The 23254-nt window shown below is 39.2% G+C and overlaps 1 protein-coding gene across 2 annotated transcripts in view; it reads right to left on the bottom strand.

The window, feature by feature from the left end:
• Nucleotides 1–23254, bottom strand: part of zbtb7b (zinc finger and BTB domain containing 7B) — a 31166-nt gene that overhangs the window by 1406 nt on the left and 6506 nt on the right. The window contains exons 1-3 of one of the 2 annotated variants that reach the window (XM_055227657.1): nt 20705–20818; nt 3308–4359; nt 1–2724 (exon numbers count right to left, since the gene is read on the bottom strand). The exon at nt 1–2724 is cut by the window's left edge and continues 1406 nt beyond it. In XM_055227657.1, the coding sequence (XP_055083632.1) occupies nt 2127–2724; nt 3308–4353 (1644 nt within the window). In that variant the 5' untranslated portion in view covers nt 4354–4359; nt 20705–20818 and the 3' untranslated portion in view covers nt 1–2126. Of the gene's footprint in view, nt 2725–3307; nt 4360–20704; nt 20819–23254 lie in introns of those variants that run through there. The other variant, XM_033981324.2, reaches the window with a different exon arrangement.

Here is a 23254-nt window from a genome sequence, read left to right as displayed (position 1 = left end):
GCTATGTTACAATGCTGTTACCCTCTCAAAAAATACCTGAAATTGTGTTTTGTTTCATTTATGCATGTTATGAGTAATCCTTTTATTACTAGTCTGTCTACATCTCCAAAGCTCAAAATGCTCTATTCCACCTTGTGATGTCATGAAGTGGTAGTTTTCAAGTTAACAGCTCCCTTTACCTATTGTCCATCCATCATTGATCATCCGTATGATTCTAGTGAAGGTGAATAGAGTTTAAAAACACAGTGGAGCACTTCCTGTTTTACCACACGACATCACAAAGTGGAACAGAGTGTTTTCAGATTGACAGAAGAACTCTGAGTTTGTGTGTTAAACATGTGTAAATTAAACAAAACACAACACAGGTCTGTTTGTGATGAGGAAACAACATTAAAACGGTGTAATATGGGCCCTTTAATGTGTTATTATTTAAATGTAAAAATAATATGAAGTGTTGTTTTTTTAGGGCTGTAGTCCTTTGGTCATTCGAGACTTACACGATCAAATTTTGTATTAGCCAAATAATCGTTCTATTTAAATTATAAAGATTTCTATGGAACAACAGCAGAAAGGAGAAGTTAGTGAGTGAGTGAGCTGAAGATTTGGTATTTTTTGGTATTTAGTAAAAAAAAGCAGATCAAACTGACTCACAAGTTGAATCTGTTTATATCCGTACATAGTTTCCTAGTACTTTTTTTTCGGAATAAATCACAGGCATGTCACGGTAATTACTACATCGACTTATTGTTCAATAAATCAAACCTGGAACAGTTTGTTTTGGGGCTCAGTCTTTATCATGTGTATATTTTTGTTGCAATAGTAGAGAGATTTCTGTGATCTTTATGTAACAGGTTAAGATTTGAGGCTTTTCAATGATACTGTATTTATCATGATATGTCTCTGCAGCAATATAATGCGTTATCGTGACAGGTCTAATAAATAGTAGTAGTTTTTGCATGAATTCCTGTGCAGGTGTAGTCTTGTGAGTGCAGTTTGGGTCAGATACATAGAGGTACTTAATAGTTTTGAAAGCTTTTGCCACGCCCCTTTTTTTAGACAACTAATCGATCGGCAGGACATGTCTTTAGTCAACCACAGCCCTAGTTGTTTTGGTCGTAAAGGGAAGACATCAGTAATGGCCCCTCAAATAGATGTGATACAGTACAACAGATGCAATAAGAGGAAAGCAGGAGGACTTTGTGTTTCCTGCTGTATGGAATGTGCTCAAGCTGAACCCCGATGTGCAAAGAATGCATTGGAGAAAGAATTATAATTTGGTACCAAAATTAAAGTGGGGCAAAATGTTGGTGATGGGTTTTAACATAGACCAGCCAAGGCAGTGATGTGTTCACCGTGTCCTGCCCAGGATTAGACCAGAACAAAAGCAATAAATAACAATAAATAAAAATAAATACAGTAAAAGGGGCTGGTTGATCACAAAAGGAGGAGCGCTACAAGATAAAACTAATTCATCTTCATTGTGTCGACCTAGACTCTGTCATTTTCGGTCAGGCATTCGACACAGAGCCTCTGGGCCCTGAAACATAAATATGGAAGCAGATTCTTTCTCACGTGGCTTTCACAGCTGGAACGACCCAACTTTGGCTACTACCTCTCCTCTTCTGTTACTTAAATGAGAAGTTAAACTTATATCTTTGGTTCAACACCAAATCAAGATCTTTGTCTCCAACCAGAAAGACAAAAAGGATTTTATTGCTAACAATGTGAGTTTCATTAATTTATTTGCATTTCCACTTGTCAGCACCAGAGGACGGTAGTGGTGTGAAAACGCACCTGAATCAAGGTTGCATAACTACATTTGTACCATAAAGCTATAATGAAACTCAACAGATTATATTGCATAGTAAAAATGATCCCAGTAATATACATTCTTCACTCGCGTACTTTAAAAATAAACTCGGTATACATAAAATAAACCGACAAACAGAAAGAAGGAAAGAAAAAGCCAGAAGACAAACATGTAAAATCAACCATAAACCCGTTTTCCATATTTCTCTTTTTACATCTTTTTAAAGCATGACTTTTAGAAGCAGCACATTACAAGTCCAACCACCTGAGTGAGATTTTTTTTAACGTGGATTTTTTACCACAAACGCACACACACTTCATTCTTCCTCTGCATCTTCATCTGCTATATCTTCGTCCAGGTGGTCCCCCCATGGCCCCTGGTGTGAGATCAGAGGGTGGGCTCTCCCTGACTGGAGCTCCAGACTGCGCAGGAGCAGGGAGTTGTGGGCTGCGAGCCGATGGGGTGCTAGCTGAGCCAGAGCCTGCAGTGCTATTGTGCGCTCTCTTTCATTGTCATCCTGGAACAATTGGAGCGGAGACGGACCAGAGCCGGAGCTATTCCCACTTTTCCCGCTCTCCCGAAGTGCCAGGAATCCCGAAGAGTGTCCCTGCATAGACTGGACGGACATGGACTGCTCTTTCCCGTCCAGGTTGGGCTCGTCTACCGTGTCGGGGCCTCGTCGGGGTCGTCGTGTGCGTATCTCCAAACAGCTGTGGCCCTTTCTGTGGCGTTGGAGGTGGTCTTCTCGGGCGAAGGCTTTGTGGCAGAGCGGGCATTCGAAAGGCCGCGCCCCGCTGTGCAGAGACAGGTGGTTCTTCAGGTCGTACGAGTGCAGGAAGCGGGCGGTGCAGTGGGGGCAGGGGTATGGACGCTCTCCTGTGTGCTTCCTCATGTGGATTTTCAGCTTATCATTTCTGCATATGAAACAGAAGATGTCAGAAGATGGTACAGCCCTGTCTCAATAACACACAATAAGTCCTACAAATTCAGTAGGTTCATTAGGTTCAGTAGATTCAGTAGAGATCGACAGATATGGGTGTTTTCAAGGCCAATGCGGATGTTTACATTCCAGAGCAACTGATGTAGCTGTGTAGCCATGTTTTGTGCAATTAACAGCAGGTTGGCCAAAAAAAATCAACCTGTGTTGGAGCTAAATAGTGTAAACTTTGTCCCATTATTTTATCTCTAATTCAAAGACCAATAGTGATAGTCCAATCCCACAACATTTCAAGTAAAAGATCATGGTTGTAGGTGTACTTAAAACCTAAGGTGCAGAATGAAACACAGTGAAACAAAGTTATTAGCACTGGTATGTTATTTGACCCTCTGCATCTCCTACATTGTCAAGTAGCAGGAGATCTCAGGCACAAAAGGTTCACTGCTATTGAAATATAAAACGTATGGTAAATCTTGAGCAAAAGCAAAAACAATAATGGTATAATGTAGATAACAGCTTAAGAATCCAAACAAACGCTCAATAGTAAAAAGTTTCTGTACCTTGTGAAGCGGACCCCACAGGCCGTGCACTGAAAGGGCTTCTCTCCTGTGTGTGTGCGCATGTGCCGGGGCAATTTCCCCGCTCCGTGGATGATCTTCTTGCACACAGGACACTGCTGGGGCGTCTGTGACTTCCTCTTCCTGCCCCCTCCTGCTGCTGCTGCTGCTGCCGCCGCTGCCATAACCTCTTGATGAGTGACAGATGTGGGCACGGAGGTATTTTTCATCAAGACCCCATCCTCCACGAAGCCTTCTATATCTTCCTCTTCGGAGAGCTTGTCGATGGACCGCGGGACAGAGGAGGGGCGGCTGTGCGAGCGATCCTGGAGCCAGTGAGGTAACACACCGTTGACTGCAGCTTCGTGGTCCTGGATGGGTGTGTGTTCACCGTTTAGCCTAAACTTCAGGTGAAACTCGTCTTTTTCTGGGCTGGGAGGTTGAGTAGAAGGGAGCGAGCGCAGGCTGTCGGACGCGGGAGATGGATGGGACATGGGTGAAGCGGGGGAGAAAAGAGAGGTATGATTTGAACCAATTTTCTTCACTTTGTTTTTGTCTGTCTTTCTTCTGGACACCCTGTCTACACGCTCGATTTGTAGTGTCTTCTTGGGAGTAGTTTGCTGGACCTCTATGGGCGTTTCAGTTTCCTCCGTCTCTCCCAGTATCTCCCTACAGGCATCTGCTACACACTGGATCCCCAGAAGCTGAGCCCCTCGCAGCACGTCTCTCATACCAGAGCTGGGGATGGTGAGGGTGGCTGTGTACGCGAACTCCAGCAAGGCATCCAGGGCATCAGGTGCAACGCAGTCCAACTGGCACACAGTGAAGCCCCCTCCCTCTCCTCCACCTGCCTCTGTCCCAAACAAGTGTCGGAAGTAGACGCTGACGGCCGCCATGACGGAGCGGTGGGTGGGGTAACGCGCCCCATGAGAGGTCAGCGTGAGGTCGCAGAGCAGTCCGGTGCGTCTCTGGTCATTGAGGTGGGACAAGAGCTCGTTGCTGTGCTCCGGGAAGGGGATCCCAATTAGGCCGTCCTCTCCTGGAGACATTGCCACCTGCAGGACAAAAGGAGACATTGTAGATTTTTACTTTCTGGGAAACAAAGAAGGTTCTCCAGCTTTTCACATCAAGTTCCAAGTAAAATATATGGACACAAGAAAACTAAACTAGACCTAAAGTTGGATTAAATCATGACTAAACTGGGTAAACCAGATCTATACCAATATTTAAGGTTGAACTGTGATGCTTTGCCAAAGAAGCCCTATATATTATGTACAAATCTAAACTGGCAGACACTCCTATCAGAAGAAGCCCAACTACCACTTAGGCATGTGTAATATTGGCAAAAATTGGTTTGGGTTTCAGAGTGATGGAAAAAAAAAAATGTTGTTGCCATAGTAAAAGAAAAACTCAAATCTATCAACTGGACAAAAAGTTGTAGGAGTGAAGACATTTCGCTGCTCATCCAAGCCGCTTTTTCTACCTGGACGACTGAGGGAATCGCACAGATATTGTTGCCAAAGCAATTAACAATTCAAAGCCAAATATTCCATCTTTTGAGTTGTGGAAAGGGTTCAAATTTGCACCTGTATAAAGGAAGTTGAAAACCTTGAATAATGCTGCAATCTATCATTTCTGTCATTTCTAATCAGCTGTTTTGGAGCCTTTTTAAATTGTTTATTATAGAGACTCGATAATCTAACTTAATAATAATAATCTTCTCCAAATTTTGTATAGATCTCCCAGCTTTACTATCACTACATTTGACAGTTTGAGAATCGCTGCATACAAACTGATCTGTTGAAGAGTTTGCGTTGTCCTCCTGTGAACTTCCTCTGCTGAACCTGTGCTACATTAGAGATACATGCAGAGAATAAAACCTGTCCATGACACTCGAGTGTTATGTAACGCAGAGTGTGGGTTGATTCCTGGGAAACCCGTTTAACCATTTCATTAAAATACGGTGCAAAGACTAAAAGGAGGAGACACATTAGAGAGAAAAAGCTTTTGAGGAAGTGACAGAGGGGTAAAAGAGGCGGACAGAAGACAGAAGGAATGAGGAAGATAAAGAGAATCCAGATAAGATTTCTGTTTCTCGCCACGGAGACGTCACACGAGAGAAGGTGAACGAGAGCAGACTTGTGTCATACAGTCACTTTTCTTTGCTTAGTGACACTGACAGGAAATACTGACTGTGACTCCAAACTAACAGGAAAATAATTAAATGTTTGTTCTTCATTATAAATGAGCTCACTCATTAATAGGCCTGTCATAATAGTTACTATATCCACTTATTGTTCAATATATAAACCCTGGAATTATATTTTTTTGGGTCAATATTTATCATGTGCACATTTTTTTGCATTACTGGTAATTTTTTTTGTTATTTCTTGGCAATTTTATAAGATTTGAGCTGTAGAAGGTTGTATTAATAAACTCATTAAAGATGGAAACTAAGTACTAAAGTGGTTTATTCTGCTATTTATTTAGTGCAGCTTGTGTTTTTTCAATCATACTGTACTTTTTTTTATATTTCTGAGGGGATATTCTGTTTTAGGGTTTTTTTTTGTCAACCCTGGCCATTTATAGAGCCCTTTACAAACCAAAGTAGGGACCAAAGCACCTTCCAAAAAAACCAACACATTATAAGAACATTCAAAACATTAAACAACGAAATAAAAACAAATTGTACAAAGTGTCACTGTATTCCTAAGTGTTAAAAGCCAGTCTGAATAAATACGTTTTGAGCCTGGATTTAAGCAGGGCAAAGTCTGTGATAGTGGCATAAATAATACAGGGGAGGCGCCAAGATGGGGGGTTTAAGGGGGCCCTAGCCACTCCTAGAATGGCCCATACTCCTCCATCGCTCCCCCAAAGATTTTTGCCCCATTTCCACATCCAATTATAAATGCTGAAATGGCAGTGTTCAAAATCACTACAGGGGATAACTACAACTACAAACTTATTTAAAACAGTGAAACAATAATGGTAGTTTAAAAGGGTCCATTGCACGCACATGGCACCAACTTAGCTCCTCCAACCAAAACTATCTAGCGCCGCCTCTGCATAAATTAGTTTCAATATTATCATTTAACGTCTGTATTTACTTCAGCAATATATCGCACTTCAAAATGTGTTAAAGTGACAGGCCTATTCATTAATTCATGTTGGCTTTTAATCCACAAATCACAAACCACTGTCTTACGGTTGTTTTATATATTTTGATTATGACCCAAGGATGTAATCAGGATGTCGCCATGACACTAACATTTCAAACTGGACTTGATACTAAGGATAATACTCGAACACAAGATAACTGCTGGGTTTCAGATGACGTCACAACATATCAGAAGATGAATACTGTTAAAATGCTTTTTTTGTGTTGTAATATGAGATGTTAATGGGTCTAGTCACTGATAGAAATGATCAGGTTCAACATTTGTGCGTTTACCTTTTGGATATTTCATGGTAAAGTTTAATGTTATCAATAGGAAAATCAGTGTCTTGCCCGTCACATTCAAGTATCAGAAAACCACACGTTTCTTTACTATTTCCATGCGGTTGAGTTCTGACAGAGATCAAGGCCATTCAAAAAGTGACAAACAAGGGAACAATGTGATATATCGAGTTATCAACGACATATGAATGGACTGATTGTGGCGTAGAAAGGGAGAGATGAGAGAGCTGGGAATCCAAGCGCAAAGTTATTGGGTCTTATTTCCAGTCCTTATATAGAAGTTAATCAACCAACAGCTTTGTGCGTGGACTCGCTTTTAGGGCTGTCGTAAGTATTGAAAAGCAGGTGCTAATCGGCAGGGATCGATACTCAAAAAAGGCACAATCGCAGGACAGAAATGAGCCTTTCCTGAGTATCTTTAGAATGATTTTGAGCTGTATCGAAACAAGTATAAGACACATAGACTAGTATACGCCCACGGACCACTACGGAACCTACCTGGACCACTGAGGGATTACGATTCACGATTTACTTTTTATTGTAATCATCATTTTGGCATTGAGTAAATCTATTCCTTGGTATCAAAATCACGTTTGGAGTGTATGGGGAGTAGCGTTGTCATGATACTGAAATTTCACTCACCTTTCCCAGTCTACACTATTGTACCTGCGCCAGTCACACACCTGATTTTCCACAAACAACTCCCCCCTCCTCTGCGCCCCCTCCCGCCACCGTCCCTCCCATAGCAACCGGCAGCCCCCTGGCCATCCACCAGCCCTTTACTGAGCGTGCCCAAGGGTTTTGCACAACGACACTAGTACATCCAGTTGAATAACCTGCTCTGAACACGCCCTATTAAGCATACACATTGCGTGCCAGTGTGCGGTTCCCCCCACCCTCTATTGTTAAATTAACCTGTTATGTGACGCCTGTGCCCATCCAATGCAAATGCCCAAATAAAAATGCTACGCCCATGTGATAGAAAGTGTGCGAGACAATGACCTGTTCCGTAATCTCTCAACAAAAGTGGATTTAAGTTATCATTAAGGGGAAATCGGTTGTAGTTTTGAAATCTTAAAAAAAACACACACATGGCATAGATTGGACAACATTTTAAGAATGAGTCAGGCCTTATGATTTACTAATTGTTTATACAACTCTCTACTAAGGTTGTCCAAAGTGTTGAAAATCAGATGCTAATTGATGCTACAACTACTGTCAAAACTAGATATTCATTTGAGTAGGTATCGATACAAAAGTGTTGGGTTTTTTTTAGTGTTTGTGTAGCTCTAAACAAGATTTGAACTGATTTAAACAATTACTAAGAATTAGATAACGCTGTACAATAACTACACTTTAATTATCCTTATTAGAGCATGAACAAAGACTTAATTCATATGGAACACATCGTTTATTAAAAATGATTCAAGCTTAGTAACTACTTCATTATTTAAGTAGCATTAGGAGTTTTGGGTTTGGGTGTTGAACAAGCCTGACTCATTTTTAATAAGCTGTTTTATCATTTAATCAAATAATTAAGTCTTTGTTCATGCTTTATTAAGGGTAATTAAACGTAGTCACAACAAAGTGGAAGTGAATTGTTTACATATGAATTGATAAGATATGTTGGATATTTCAAGGCCCAATCTGCTCACTGTCAAAACGTCACTACTACTACTACCACTACTACTACTAGTACTACTACTATTATTACTACTTCAGACGCCTGTGCCTATCAAATCCCCAAATACGAATATAAACAAAAGCCTTCATGAAAATTTAAGTTTTCAAGGACCTGTCAGCAAAGTTAAGAGGAAATAGTTTGCAGTTTTAATTTAAAGTTTTAATATTTTTGTTGTTTTGTTTGTGTGTATCTCTAGAAAAGACTTGGACTCATAATCGCCAAGTTAAGGAGTTATTTATGAATGAAAAAAAAAAAGATTACTCATAATGAAGATGTTAAAGCCCAATCTGCCCACAGGCAAAACGTCATTAAGTACCTACTACTTCTGATTCTTACACTAAAGTTTAGAGAAAATACCAGTGGTTTGCAGGTTTAATTCAAAGTTTTAATTCGTATTATTTAGGTTTATTTGTGTGTATCTCAAAAAAAAGATTTAGATTCTTAATTACCAAGCTAAGGAATGAAAATATACACGATTACCTGTAGTTATAGTGAAGATGTCAATGCACAATCTGTACAGATCATAAAAATAATAAACTACACCAATGCCCTACCCATCAAACGCACAAATACAAAAAATACTTGGTAATCTGCCAACAAAGTTATCACTGAACAGTATCTAGTACCCAAAAGTCTAAATGTATCCTACCTTTCCGGTTTTAATTGGTATTGGCACGGTTAACTGAAGGTGAGGCGGTATGCGCTTTGCGGCTTCCATTTCTCTGATTCTCATCACTTATTCAAATTGTTTTATAGCTCCAGAAACTTTACAACTAAATCGGAACTAAACATCGATCCGCATCTTCTCGTCTCAATCGTACATTCTTTCTCTAACTCTTCCTGTTGTGTGAAAAAAAAAACGGGTGCAGGGTACAAATACAACCCTCCCCTCATCGCCCACGCACCCTTCGCTCCAAAAAAACCAACAACGGCAAACTGTTTTCCGATCACTTTCCCGTAAATCGAACAGCGTCGAGACCGATTTCAGTTTTGAATTATCAGCCAGTACTTGTGTGCTTATAACCACGAGGTCGTTTCAGGTGAATTGGTCAAATCGTCAAACTTAAACCTACTGAAATGGGGCAGGAAACGGGGTACGGATACAACCGAACAGCACCAAAATGTCAAACTGAAGCCGCCATGCAAGAACTAACTTCATATTGTCTATAATGAGTCATATTAGACCAGCAACAAGAATTCAGGTAGTGCTAGATCAAAGGTCAATTACATTATATACACCACAGAAACATCAGATTTCCACCAATATGAGCGAAAGGATATTGACAAAACCCTAAAACTCTAAAAACAACTCAATATTACAATATAACTGTGTTTTTAAGCAGTAAATAAATTGGATTATGATCGCATGGAAAGCTACCTCATGCAGTACAAATTATACCAAAGTGTAAAAAGGGCAAAGAGGGGGTTGGCTGTTAATATCCGGTACAGCAAACAAAAGCACAAGGATAGTTTCGAATCATTCTAGACATAAAAATGTGATTATATGCGATCAAACGATACATTTTCAACTTCTGTGTGAATGTTTGTATGCAGAACTAACAGTGCTGGAAGGAAATGAAGTACAAGTAGTAAAAAAGTATTGTGCTTAAGTAGAATTTGTACGCATCTGTGCTTTACTGAAGTAGATTTTTTACTTCTCTATATTTCAGAGCAGTATCTGTACTTTCTACCCCACTACATTTTTGATCTGTACTGAAAAGTAAAAAGTACTTTTCAGATGATTTGAGGTGTTATTTTGATCATGTTCGTGGAAAGATCCTGATTGAAGTTTTCAAGTTCGAGCTTTGGCTTTGAGCAAATGAAAATAAATACACAAGAAACACAAGAAAAATGAAGAAATTGATTGGTATTGCTACTGTTAACTAAAATATGTAGTTTTTTTAATCAATATCACTACATTTAACAACAGTTTATCAAAATCTATGTGAAATACTTTTACTTTTTACTCTTAAAGTCAATTTTTAAACGGGTACTAATACTTTGACATAGTAGATTTTTTCATGTGATTCTACTTTTACTTGAGTAACTTTTTACTTCTGTATCTGTACTTTTACTTATACTTAAGTAACAAAACTGCGTACTTCGTCCACCACTGATAACTAATTACTTGATATGGTTATAGCTCTTTTTACAATTTTAGAAAATGGTTAAATTGTGTTTTATGGACACGCTGATCAAATTTCTAAATTAAGTATACTTACGTTGATTTATTTACCATAAGTTTTTCTGTTTGAGTCATGGGTTTGAGGAAATCTCCGCTGCTCAGGCCTACTCACTGTTTTCTATTGTTTATTGCTCAATGTTGCAACAGATTATTCTACCTAATGTTGTAGCGGCCACAGGACTCACAAAACACTTCAGGGTCCACTCAACAATGTGATTTCAAGCCCGAGATTTGCAAAAACTATGCCAATAATTTCATAAAAACCGTCAGTGTTAAGGTTTGCGTAGTGAACTTTAATTCGGATTTTAACTTACTTCGGTGTCAAAAACCTGCTTTGAAAAGCTGTTTTGACTTTGAACGCTACTGTAAAACTTATTCTCACGTGCCCTTTTCCTAAACCTGTACTACATATGGATTTAACAACTTTACCTAAGGATTAGTTGCTTATGTTCACACAGATTCAGTCGTCTAATCTTCGTAAAACCTGTATTTACCCTGCTTTTGTATTGCGTTGTTTTTGCACTAATTCAAATCAAAATGTGATTTGCGTTCACGTTTGGTTTTGTCCTGATTTGATCCTGGTTTAGTCCTTTATATAGACTTACTTCAGTCTTGTTTCAGTTCTGGTTTAGTCCTGTCTAGACCTGGTTTCATCTGTCATCTGTCAGTTTAGTCCAGTTTTTGTATGAGCAGTGAGTAATATCTGGGTCAAAGACTTGTCACGGTGGAGCTTTTCAACGCAAAATCTATCTACCGTCCCAAATTTTAATCTGAAACTAAACCTGCAGACGTATTTTGTGCATCTTGCGTCTGTATCGCACTCAGAGCTGTGACGACTGGAACAAGCAGTTATTATTATTTTTATGGTGTGTACTTTCCATTAAGTTTGTCCTCTTCCCCAGTCCACCCCAATTATATCAGGCCCAACGCTAAAGGGGAAAGTATGAGTTTGTAGTGTTCGCAGCTAACCACGGCCCGAGAGGAAGAAGGAGAGAGCTTTATGAATTATGTCACATGTTTTCCAAAGAGCCCCTGTGTAACTGTCGCGTTTTTCAGCATTTTGCATGGCGCCGTTTGTAGGAAAAATAAAATAGGTTCACAAAAAGAATATTCCAACTAGGGGTGGGGTATGCACTGACAAAAATAAGTAAATATCTTTTTGTTCTCACGATACTGAAGAGTAAAGATGGAGAATAAATAACAATTTAATGAATAATTTGATGTGCTAAGTCTAAGTCATTCTTAATAAACTGTTTGTTCATGGTTTATTAAGGTGAAGTAAGATATAGTTATGCCAAAACATGACTGTAAATGTTATTATTGACATTCAAGAATCCTACAAAATGGGAATTAAGAAAAAAATACAACAAAACAACACTATTCCAGGTCTAAAATGACCTAAAGGAGGAGAAAATGTGGATAAATTGATAAATAAAAGTACTTTATAACCAATTCTTGTCCAAAAAAAAATAAAAAAATACACAAAATACAAAATGTCCTACCATTTTTCTGCCCTTAATCCCGTCTCCTACGCTCAAGTGGCACCCAAAGTTTAACATCTTCTCCTTACACATTCACTTAACTTTTGGGGTTTTAACAGTAGAGTGTGCGTCAGTGAGGAAGAGGAGGGGGAGGAGGAAGTGAGTACGGTATAACCACATTCGCCAAAACGAGCCTAACAACAATCTTTAGTTTCAAACAAGGGCTCTAAAAACTGACCTTTTCCCCCTTTCAGCCCCCCACAAACCCCACCCAACCCAACCCTCCCCTATTGGACGGAACATTTGCATCTGGCGGACCATATTAAAACAGGACATTTGAATTAGGATTTGAATTTGTTAAAGGAGAGATTCAAGACTATATCGGTTTCTTCAAACTAGCGTCAAGTCGGACAGTACGGATATGTGCTAAGCTAATTTTCCAAGTTGTTACATGGACTTATAATGGGAAAAAATGGTTCTCAATCCGTCCTGGAAGCTCAAAATCAACCAAAAGTTTAATAATAATAGTAATACATTTTGGATACAAAGACGCTCTATTACACGCAGAAACTTTCACACAATTAATCCATGTTTAAGTTTAAGTTGTTACAAAAACCTCTTAGACTCCATTAACTATATCCTCTCAGAGAAACATCCATTACTGTTCATTAATACCCCAAATTTCCATGGCAACGCTTTCAGGGCAAAGCTCGGGTGAGGCCCTGTGTCCTCTGTCCCAACAGATTTATCCAAAACCACTGATTTGTCCCAGTTTTATACAAGAAATGTCCCAGGTGTCCCTATTTTTTTGACCAATTTGATCCCTGCCAACAGTAAAAACGGAAATATATTGTCATTTGTTTAGCTAAAATAACGCTAACTGGGGGCACTGCGCACGTACGAATTACTGAAGTTAAATTGGGCTTTGTTTAAACACAAACTGACCACAAAAAGTAAATGCTAGAGCTGATTTATGCAGTTAAAAATGGTCCGCTGAAGTAGCCAGGGAACTAGTAAACCGAAAGAAACTAACAATTAACCGTTAGTCAACTGTAATTCTTCAGTTACTCACCGTTTGTGTTGAAAAACCACGGACCTAAATGGGACAGTGGATGCGTTTAGGCGCCAGAAAATGTATAATTGTTCTGTTTTGTAACTAATTTTTCTTGCGTTGTTAATCTAAAAACTTGGGATGAACAGTAACCACGGCAACACATTGACCTCTGCCCCAGCTATACGTCAGAACACAACAAAAACCTACATAACATATAAAACAAAAACCCATGTAATATATAATCCTGGCTGAATTACAAGCTCCGTCATCTTGGATTCTCATGCAACTTTCTATTTTGTATGGATCAATATGCATTAGTTCCCATTATGTATTATTTATGGAGGGGAAAACCAGAAAAACAAAACAAAAAACATCATATTCAAAAGGCTACCATTCTCAAACCATCCAGCAGACCAAACTCAAATTTTAAATCTGTTTCTGAGATCATTCAACTTCACGCCCCATTGGAAAAAAAGTTCACGTTTAGTTTCCAGAGCCCCTTAAAGAGCAGCCTGTGTGTTCTTACTGTAACTGGGCCATTATACTGAGTGGTCAGACGCATGCGCCGCTGTGGACTTCCTAGAGCACATTACATTATTCATTTGGCTGGCAGATCCCTTCAGACTCCACCACCAAAGCTCTCTGCTCTGGACGTGCAGTTTGCATGGCAGACGCAACGACCCAACGAGGGATTAGCAGCTTATCAACACGCACTATTCACATTTGGGTGTGCAGTAAGGAACACGATGGACTCTTGGATATGTAGCGCAGTAAACCAATGAAACGGGGCACACGTACGAGGATTTAAATCTGAAAATGGTTGAAAAATCTCCACAAAATTGACCGGAATGTTTGGGTCCTTGCTAACTTTATGCACCCTTATGTCTTAACTGTTTGCACTGCGCTTTAACGTAATATTATTTCATGTTTTTTGGGGGTTTTTTTGTTAGATATTTGTATTTTTGACGTCCTGTAGTGGTATTTTAAATAGTAAAAGGTCTGAACATAATACACACATACAAACACTAGCCTAAACTAGGAGTATAGTTAAAAAGAGAATTGTTTTGTTTCATGTTTTACGGTACACAACCCTACAAACTTTTTAATATGAGAGTCTGCACTGGCTTGTTACTACGGCGATATTAAAGCTTCACCTGAAATGTTTCACAGCGTCATCACGGCATTACACTTACTCATCTTCAGCCAGACACGCAACTGATTTGTGTTTTTGCAATGAAAACACTTGTAATTGCGTACGTGTAAGATGAGTTTAATGCCGTACTGTGAAATATTTCTTCGTGGAGACAAGCAGGCGGCGAATCCCAGTGCAGCTTTAAAAATAATAGCTTCAGTTGTTTATTTTTCATGTGTTAATGCATTACACATACGTTTTTTTTTACATCTTATTTATAGGTTTTTAGCTTCCTGTTGTTATCTACTTATTATTTTTGAATTGTTTATCGCCATGGTAACAGTCCTCATTTTTCCTCATTCAGAAACCTACAGGTACTTAGTTGTTACTTTGATCTATCTGTATCATGTGCCCCGATTCATATAAAAGTGTGTAACTGTCGTCACTTCTTCTTTCACACAGGAGCAGACAGAAAAAAAAGAAAAGAAAAGAAAGAATGAATCTGAGGTTGGAAAGAGAAAAAGTATCTGAGATTTGAGGGAAACGACAACAAAGCGAGATGAGGGAGGTATGACTTCAGCTCGTGTTCTTAGAAAACTGCAGCGTGGGGAGTGGGAACAGGAAAAGAGAGTGGTAGAGCGAATGAGTGAATGAGCGAACGAGTGAATGTGGAGAGGTGGGTGTTGTCAAACTTAGCACATGGCCCAAATAAAGCTGTGGCGAAGGGCGAGGAAGACAGGAAAATCTAGTCCCCGACTCGAACAATCTGAGTTAGAGCGACGTGAAACTAGAGTCGACAGAGTTAAGTTACAGGAGAGGGGGCAGAGAGAGAGAGAGGGGGAGAGAAAGAAGAGAGGGAGGGAGGGGCAGAGAGAGAAAGAAGAGAGGGAGGGGGTGAGGGAGAAGAAGGGAGAAAGAAGAGAGATATAGAGAAGAGACAGAGAGGGAGAGGGATTGAGAGAGAAAGAAGAGAGGCAGGGGGTGAAGGAGAAGAAGGGAGAAAAGAGAGATATAGAGAAGAGACAGAGAGAGGGAGCGGGATGGAGAGAGAAAGAAAAGAGGAGAGGAGGAGGGAGAAAGAAGAGAGATACAGAGAAGAGACAGAAAGGAGGAGAGGGATGGAGAGAGAAAGAAGAGAGGGAGGGGGTGAAGGAGAAGAAGGGAGAAAGAAGAGAGATATAGAGAAGAGACAAAGTGAGGGAGAGGGGAAGAGAGGAGGGAAAGAGCTACAGAGAGAGGGGGAGACAGATACAGAGAAAAGAGAGAGAAGGAGGGAGAAAGAACAGATATGCAGAAGAGAGGAAAGAAAGATACAGAGAAGAGAGAGGGAGGGGGAAGGAGAGAGAAAGAAGAGAGATAGAGATGAGGGAGAGGGGAAGAGAGGAGAGAGGGAAAGACCTACAGACAGGGAGAGGGAGACAGATACAAAGAAGTGAGAGACGGATGGAGCAGGAGGAAGAAGAGAGAGGGAGAGGGGAAGAGTGGAGAGAAAGAGATACAGAGAAGAGAGAGGAAGGAAAGAGCTACAGGGTGGGGGGCAGATATAGAGTAGAGAGAGAGAAGAGAAGGAGGAAGAAAGAAGAGAGATAGAGAAGAGACAGAAAGATACAGAGAAGAGAGAGAACGAGATACAGAGAAGAGAAAGGAGGGAGAAACAGATACAGAGAAAAGAGAGAGGAGGGAAAGAGGGATACAGTGAAGAAAGAGGAGGGAAAGAGCTAAAGAGAAAGGGAGAGGGGGACACAGATACAAAGAAGAGAGAAAGAAAGTAAAGAGAAGAGGGAATGAGAGATACAGAGAAGAGAGGGAAGAGAAGAAGAGAGGAGGGGAAGGAAGATGCACAGACAGGAGGAAAGAGATACAGAGAAGAGAGAAAGATGAAGAGACGAGACAGAAAGAGAAATACAGAGATGAGAGAGGGAAAGAGAGTTACAAACAAGAGGGAGAGGGGGGAGGAGAAAGAAAGAGATGGGTGCAGAGATACAGGGGGGAAAGAGAAGTAAGAGAAGGGGGGACTGAAAGGGGGGAGGGAGTGAGAAAGATACAAAGAAGAGACAAAAAGGAGAGAAGAGGAAAAGACAGAAACATGAAGAGAGAGATAAAGGGAAGAAAGATGAGAATGAAAAGAAAAGAGAGGGAAGGAGAACTACAGACAAAAAAGAGAAAGGAGGAAGAGAGAAAAGAGGGTGAGGCAGGAGAATGAGAAAAACTACAGATAAGAAATAAGTGGAGAAAGAGAAGCGAGATAGGGAAGGTACAGAGGGGAGAGAGAGAGAAAGTTTGAGGGGAAAGAGACGGGGAATGAAAGAGTGGAGAAAGAGAAGGAGAGAGAGAGGGAGATACAGAGGTAGCAAGAGACAGAGAGCAGAACAGGAAGCCGCCTGCTCCTGCAGGTGTACGCTGTGGTTCACACCGCTAACACTAACATTAGCATCACAAAAACCAGGGAGTTTCAGGCCCAGAAGTAGAAGAGGCTGCAGACGGGGCCTCCACAGCCGCTCATCTGATCCAAATCAACAAAACTGTGCAGAAATCAGGGCCAAATCATTGAGAAATACGTCTAATTGTGTTTTTTTTTCTAGCTAACACTGCGACCATCTGTGAATATGCAGGCGATAACTGATTAAAAAGTGAATGCATTTACGATTCCAGGTTTAAAATCCAGATTCCTTTCAGACTTGCATGCTTGAACTAATCCTAGAGCTTTAAAGCAGCATTCCTCGATTTTCAAATCACGGAAAGAGGAAGGAGGTATTTACTAGTTCTGAGCTCTCACAAACCCTCTCCACAAACAGCTTTTTTTAGTCTCAGATGGCTGCTCAATGCTTTGGGGCTCATTCATCATCTGATTTAGTCTCAAACTGGTGCTATTACATCATACCCTATAACAATGCAGAAGAATTTAGCATTTCAGAGCCAAGAGAAATAAAGCAAAATGAGCAAATATAAGAAATACCTCCTCTTCTAATCTGCTCCTATTAAAAACTTCTACTTCTATTGGACGTTCAGCTTGTTTTAATGGAACATATTTGATCACGCTTTCTTGAAAACCAGGAAATGTGTTCATAGTTAAGTTGTATGTACACTGAGCTGCGGTGACTAAGATGAGTTGAGAGTGTCAAAGATAAGCACAACGCCGCCCCCCCTTAAAAATGTACTGAAAGGTCACATCCTCCTCTTAATGATTATCTAATGATTATCTCATGCCTGCCACACACTACGGGATCTTTCAGTCTTAAACGAGTATTAAACGTGCGACGAAAAGCGCAAAAAGGTCACAGGCATGAGGAGAATCGGATGAGATCTCCCAAGTGCGAAGGCTGCAGCGAAGAGGCCACACACCACAAGCTAAAAGTTACGAGCTGACGAGACTGTAAAACAACTCTAAAATGTTCCAAGTATCAGAGCGTTGTTCTTCTAAATAAGACACAAGTCAAAACTGTGTTATTATTTGTGAAATGTGCTGCTGTAGCTCAGATAAATGCTTTTAATACACAGAAGGCTGGCGATAAACTACCGTACACAAAAAGTAAAATCGTGTTTACTGTAGCAACAGCTCCACCCTGATCTACACAGCGTTGATTTATGTAAACAAACACGTGAGGAACTACTTTCCCCTTTTTTACTAGTAAAGAATGATTTAAACTGGATGAGTAGTGCTGTTTTATGGACTCTGTGAGGTATTTGCAGAGGACACACACAGTTTAACTTTAGTAATAAAGAGGTGAGTAATAAAGTCGCCTAATAATTTCCCATTTCCTGATGATGTTATGTGGTTCTGATATGACAGAGCAGCTCAGAATCACAATGACACCACAAACATGAGGAGTGCAGCTGATTAAAAAATGCATACAAAGATCCAAAGTCGGGTCACGCCTCCTAGAAGTCGGGGAGAAGCAAATCAGGACCAAAATTATCCTAAAGTGCGAGTTAAACGCTTTGTGCCTGATTTTAGCTCTTAAAAACTGACCTTTTAAACGGTTTGCAGCAGTCCAGCGTTATTCCTCAGTTAATTAATGCATTCAGAGCTTCCTAATTACTCACTGTGATGAGTTTATAAGCTCATTTCCTAACTTTTAGACAACAAAGCATTATTTTGTCATCACGATAATGCTACAACAACAACTACCATGCTAACTGCACACTTCCTCATTCTCTGATAATAAAACGTTTTATAATTAGATGAAGACAGTGCACATTTTAAACTCAAGAGCTGCTTATACAATATTTCTGTACTGGGGTTGGACCAATTTAGCTCAAAAACATGGGGAAAAAAATGTAATACTTTTAGTGGTGAGTAAGATTGATTCAGAAAGTCAAAGATATGTACCACACCGCCCCCTTAAATGTACTGAGAGGTCACAGCTTCCTGGTATTTCAGAGGATGTCAAGATTATTCTAGTTTGTCACTGTGACAAAGTGAGGAGGATTGTGAGTGGTTGACGCCTCGGTGTTGTCTATAGGCAAATGTTTTGAGCTTATGTCAGTGGCTGCTGCTTTACTGAAGTATTACCACATGATTGCAGAAGTATCCACGGGCAGAAATGTTGCAAAACTCACTGATGCTCATCGATTTCCTCTTCTATGCGCAGTAAACATGATCACCCTCCACAGATGTTCAGATAAAGACAAGCTCTAGCAGCCAATTAGAAAAACTTTTGGGAAAGTTTTTTATCATTTCCAAACTGAACACGGTAAAGGGAGGAGGTTACGGCTGACAGTAGGGGTTTGGGATAGATACTGGGAGTGGGACTTGTGGTTCATTTGAGTAATGCTAGAAACACCCACCTCTTCTGAGAATAAAGAGTTAAACAGATAATACAGGATGGTATATAGAGATAAAGCCTTTTCTCACTTAAGTGAATGAGCAAAACCTTATGTATAAACAGCAGATTTAAGTCATAAATTAAATGCATTTTTAATAGACTTGCTGCTCCAGATTAATTAAAATGAAAATGTTTACGTTCATTTAAAGTCAACATACTTTTTGTAGGAGCACCAGGCTAAGCTAGTACGCACGTCACAATGATTACTATACATCAATGCCCTTTTATTACTTAATTACAGATTCACACTGTCCCTTTGGTCTCACTGTTTAACACATACCTTCTTTCGCACTTTAAGGAACATGCTCTGATTTCTTTTTATCGCATGGCAACCAAACCAAACAAACAACCAGCTTTGTGCTCATAACAGTACGTGGTCTATTTGGCCGATATATGGTCGAAGGCTCAGATCGACAGCCTCACTTCTGTCTTATCGCCCCAGGGCAGCCGTGGCTATTGAAGCAGCTTATCACTAGAGGATCAAAGACTGATTAACGACTCGAGTGAATAGCTTTAAGAAGTTTGTCTTAAGCTTAATGCACAAGACGCATATAACATATTGTCATTACGTTCAGTGTTATTTTTGTAATTTTTCTGTAGCTCCCTGACATTTAATACTAGCTAGACACATGTTATATTGTTCTCTTCCTATGTATTTTTGTGCTAACATTTATTTTAAGTACTTTGGTCAGATGAAGTAGTTTTAAATGTGCCATATAAATACAAATGAATTGAATAGTATCATCATAGCTTAAAATGCAGGCTCTTCCCTAAAATACTATGTTATTTTCTGATTACTTATTCATTCTACGTAGCCCACAATCTGTATAAATAAAATATATATTCTTTTGAGTAGTTTTAAGACAAGACTGAAACCCCACCTCTTCTCCCTGGCATTTAATAGTCACTAGACAGCATATGTTGGTGTTTTATTGTTATTTTCCTCTGTCGTGTTATCTCTATATTTGATTTTTCTTGACTTTTATGTGAAGCACTTTGTCCAGATGAAGCTGTTTTAAATTTGTTGTATTAAATTTAATTGAATAGCATCAACACAGCATAAAACCTCCCTCCCTCCCTGGCATTTAACACTAGCTTGACAGGATATCTTGGTGTTTTATTGTAATTTTCCTGTGTCATATTATCTCTATATTTGATTTTTCTTGACTTTTATGTGAAGCACTTTGTCCAGATGAAGTTTGTTATATTAAATTGAATTGAACAGTATCAACACAGCGTAAAACCTCCCTCCCTCCCTGGCATTTAACACCAGCTCGACAGGATACCTTAGTGTTTTGTTTCATTGTTCTTTGCCTGTGTTGCATTTTCTGTACGTGTTTTTCGTTGACTTTTGTGTGAAGCACTTTGGGCAGCTGACGTTGTATTTTAAGCACGCTAAACAAATCAAACTGAACTGAATTGTCTGAGTTTACTCATTGACAGGGGCGGGCGTGTGGGATTATTTTATCTGATACAGGGGACGTGACTCTCATGACTTTGGGAGTGGCAGGTGGGTGTTCTGTGTTACCCGAAAAGCTGATTCATCTTTGAAAAAAATAAAAATAATGAAACCGTTTTTACCAGAAATGGCACAGCTGACAGTTGGTCAAAATGCACACGGGGTGGTCGCGAGTGTGGGACTGAAAAGAGGAAGTGGACAGAATGTAACTTCCTGTATTGACACAGATGAGTGGGGGAGCATCAGCAGACTGCATGGGACCACTGTCTAGTCACTCTTCTGTCACCTGATCGCTACAAAACTGCACCGACATGTTTTTTCTTTTCAAATATGCACAATCTGCTAAAACACACGACTGCGGCCTGTAGTACACAATATACACGACAGGGCCGCACCACCTGGGAAACATATAAAATTTCGATTTTTCTGACCAACGATATAAGTTTTAGTATTCGGATTCTGTTCAAAGTTCACGTTGTAAACATGATGAGGCGAGAAAGGCTTTCAAAGAAATATGAACTGTCAAACTGAGGCAAGAATCACATTTCAAAACATGTTGGTACAGATCTAAAGTACAGTTGACAGTTTAGACGCAGTTGTTTAACGTTTATTTGGGGAAATTATAGCAATTTAAAAACTGTGTACTTTGTGATTTTGATTCATTTGCGAATAATCTAGATAATAGTTTTGTTGCTTTAAGTTAGATCAGCTTTGTTAAGTCCTGGTGTTGTGATTTTGAGCTGCAAAAATGAATTGAATTGAACCATTGTAGAAGTAAATTAAATAATTTCAATTCAATCTATACTTGTCTATCTGCTTGACACTATAACAAATTTTAAGTAACTATAGACGACAAACAATAATATTGAAATCAAACCATAAAGCAGATTTATCCCCCAAAAAGTATTCTAAATGTACAAAACACAAACTGCAATACATAAATAACAGAATGCAACACTTAAATAGTAATAGTCCGTCTATAATGAGTCATAAAAGTTCATAATCCGACCTTCCACAGCTCAAATCTCATTGTAGTACAGAAAAATAACCAAACTTTTCCCACTAGTGCAAGGAAAAAGTACCCACGATAAATACTCACCTCCAAAAAGTACTGTTTCATCTGTCATGTATTCAACAATAAGTCGATCTGTACTCCAAAAAAGCCAAACTAGATGTAAAACTCGCTTTTATCTGGCTCTTTATGTCTCTATAACATTATTTTATCTGTCAGAAGGTTCGGTTTCATAAAGGTGTACTGTAATAGACAATGCAATGAAAGTAAAATTCAAATCTGTCAGCTGGTCAAAAGTTTTAGAGCAGAGACGTTTCGCTGCTCATCTAATCCGCTTCTTCAGTTCTGGTCAGATTATTTGCTGGACACTGCTTTAAATCTGTCTGAAGGAAAACGCCAAGTACACTGAAACTAACACACTTGTTGTTTACAGTTTCTATTTGAAAGAAAGAAAAAGTGGTATACCATTATCTCCACAGTGCCAATAAAAGTGTGACTAACTCGAGATCGTAACAGTAAAAGTTCATATTTGATAAGCTAAAGGTTACATGAATATATTGTAAAGTATTGTAATTATAATTGTCCGCTTAGCTGTTAGCAAGTGTCAGTGTTTGAGAAGTTTTTTATGTATTGTAAATCTGTTTAACTGAATTTAAAAGATGTCTGAATCAGGTGATAGGAGAGAATAAGATCGTCAAGAAAATCTAGACACAGAAACGAACCATTACTCAAACTTCAAAACTAGATACTCTTTGGAGCAAGTATCGGTGCAGACGTTTGGTGTTAGACTCTATTGTAATGTTTAAAATGCGATTACTTTCTACTACTTCGATTTTGATTTGTGTTAATGTTGTGGTGTTGGCGTTTGTATTCAATCGGCTTTTTTTCAGTATTGCAATTGAATTGGAAATTTTTCAAACGTGACCCGTGGTGGATAAAGTACTCAATTTTGTTACTTAAGTAGATAGAAGTTGATAGAAATGTTACGTACAACCTTATCCAAGTTGAATAATGTTTTATTTTATTTATATGTTTATTATACCGAATACAATATCAATCAAGTAAAACTACAGATATGAGGGAGAAGAAAAGCTAGAGTAAATACTAAAGTATCAGATGAAAAAATCTACTTAAGTAAAGGTATTAAAGTACCGCTTTAAAAATGTGCTGAAAGAGTAAAAAGTAAGTATTTTGCGCAGATTTATAAAGCTTCAAATGTAGTGGTTTTAATAAAGATTTGAGCTGAAACAGAAATCGATAAAAAAAAAAATCCTCAGTCTTTTAAGCAGAAATCGATTTAAAAAAAAATCCTCAGTCTTTTAAGCAGTACAATACTTTTACTTTTCAGTCCTATTCAAAAATGTAGTAGGGCAGAAAGTACAGATACCTGCGCTCAAATGTTGCAAAGTAAAAGTGAAAAATATCCACTTTAAAAGCTTCTTAAGTAAAGTTACTCATATTTATACTTAAGTACAGCACTACTTTTACTTTGTTACGCGGCACCACTGATCGTGACAACACTCAAAACGATGCAGGACGTGCCGTTCTTATAAGGAACATTTTGAGCCTCACTTAATCCCTCTAATGAATCTTTAATCCGTTCATTGCTCGATCTTCGCATTTTTATATTGTGAAAGGACGCCATATATTAAGTGGAAGA

The sequence above is a fragment of the Periophthalmus magnuspinnatus genome, chromosome 16 (assembly GCF_009829125.3).
Source record: "Periophthalmus magnuspinnatus isolate fPerMag1 chromosome 16, fPerMag1.2.pri, whole genome shotgun sequence".
NCBI classification, from domain to species: domain Eukaryota; kingdom Metazoa; phylum Chordata; class Actinopteri; order Gobiiformes; family Gobiidae; genus Periophthalmus; species Periophthalmus magnuspinnatus.
The sequence above is the reverse complement of the archived record's forward strand: the minus strand, read 5'-3'. Positions and strand labels throughout refer to the sequence as shown.